The sequence below is a fragment of the Condylura cristata genome, unplaced genomic scaffold, assembly GCF_000260355.1.
Source record: "Condylura cristata isolate star-nosed mole 26May11 unplaced genomic scaffold, ConCri1.0 scaffold00019, whole genome shotgun sequence".
Classification (NCBI taxonomy): Eukaryota; Metazoa; Chordata; class Mammalia; order Eulipotyphla; family Talpidae; genus Condylura; species Condylura cristata.
In genome coordinates, this window is record NW_004567120.1 from 23,352,987 (window position 1) to 23,353,943 (window position 957).

General features: G+C 72.5%; 1 protein-coding gene across 1 annotated transcript in view; it reads left to right on the forward strand.

Annotated features, from left to right (window-relative positions):
* Nucleotides 1-309: 309 nt before the first annotated feature.
* The window catches only part of PGRMC1 (progesterone receptor membrane component 1), an 8,067-nt gene continuing 7,419 nt past the window's right edge, over nucleotides 310-957 (forward strand). Inside the window, exon 1 of the mRNA XM_004685739.2 lies at nucleotides 310-727. Coding sequence (XP_004685796.1) covers nucleotides 403-727 — 325 coding nt within the window. The 5' untranslated portion in view covers nucleotides 310-402. The remainder of the gene's footprint in view (nucleotides 728-957) is intronic.

Here is a 957-nt window from a genome sequence, read left to right on the forward strand (position 1 = left end):
GGCGAGGAGCAGCCGGGGGTGCGGAGGAGGGCTGCGTGCTGCGTCGCGGTGATCTAGACGATGGCGTGAGGATGGCGTGAGGCTGGGGCTGGGGCCTCAGGTACCGCTGAGTGGTGGGCTGGGCGCTCTCGCGGCCTAGGCCGAAGGAACGGGCTGGGGGAGGGGAGCCACGCGCCTCAGGCCAGGTGGGGGGCCCGCGCCGGGCGGGGCGGGGCTGAGCGGGGCGGGCGCGTCTGCGGCCCCGGGGAGGCGTGGCTATTAGGCCCCGCCCCAGAGGCCCCGCCCCCTTTTCTAGCTAGTTCAGCGCCGCCGAACCCCGCGCGCCAGAAGCTCGCGGAGAGGGAGGAGAAAGCTCAGTTCCGGAGCCCTTCTGAGTCCGGCCCAACCTTTGCTCTCGAGATCATGGCTGCCGAGGATGTGGCGGCGACTGGCGCCGACCCGAGCGAGCTGGAGGGCGGCGGGCTGCTGCACGAGATCTTCACATCGCCGCTCAACCTGCTGCTGCTCGGCCTCTGTATCTTCCTGCTCTACAAGATCGTGCGCGGGGACCAGCCGGCGGCCGGCGGCGACGACGACGACGAGCCGCCCTCGCTGCCCCGCCTTAAGCGGCGCGACTTTACCCCCGCGGAGCTGAGGCGCTTCGACGGCGTCCAGGACCCGCGCATACTCATGGCGATCAACGGCAAGGTGTTCGACGTGACGAAAGGCCGCAAGTTCTACGGGCCGGGTAAGGCGGCCGGCCTGAGGGGAGGGGGTCGCGGGGGGCGCCGAGACAAAAGAAAACGCCCCTGTGCGGGGCTGAGACGCGGAAAAGCGAGGGAGGCGCGGGGCCCCCCTGGGGGTGGCAGTGGCGGCGGGGAGGGGCGAAGAGGGCGGCTTCCGGGGCGGGCAGGGGGCGAGCGGCGCTCTGGAAGGGCCGCGGGTCCTTGAGGGCGCAGGTTTCCCGCCGCCCCGCCA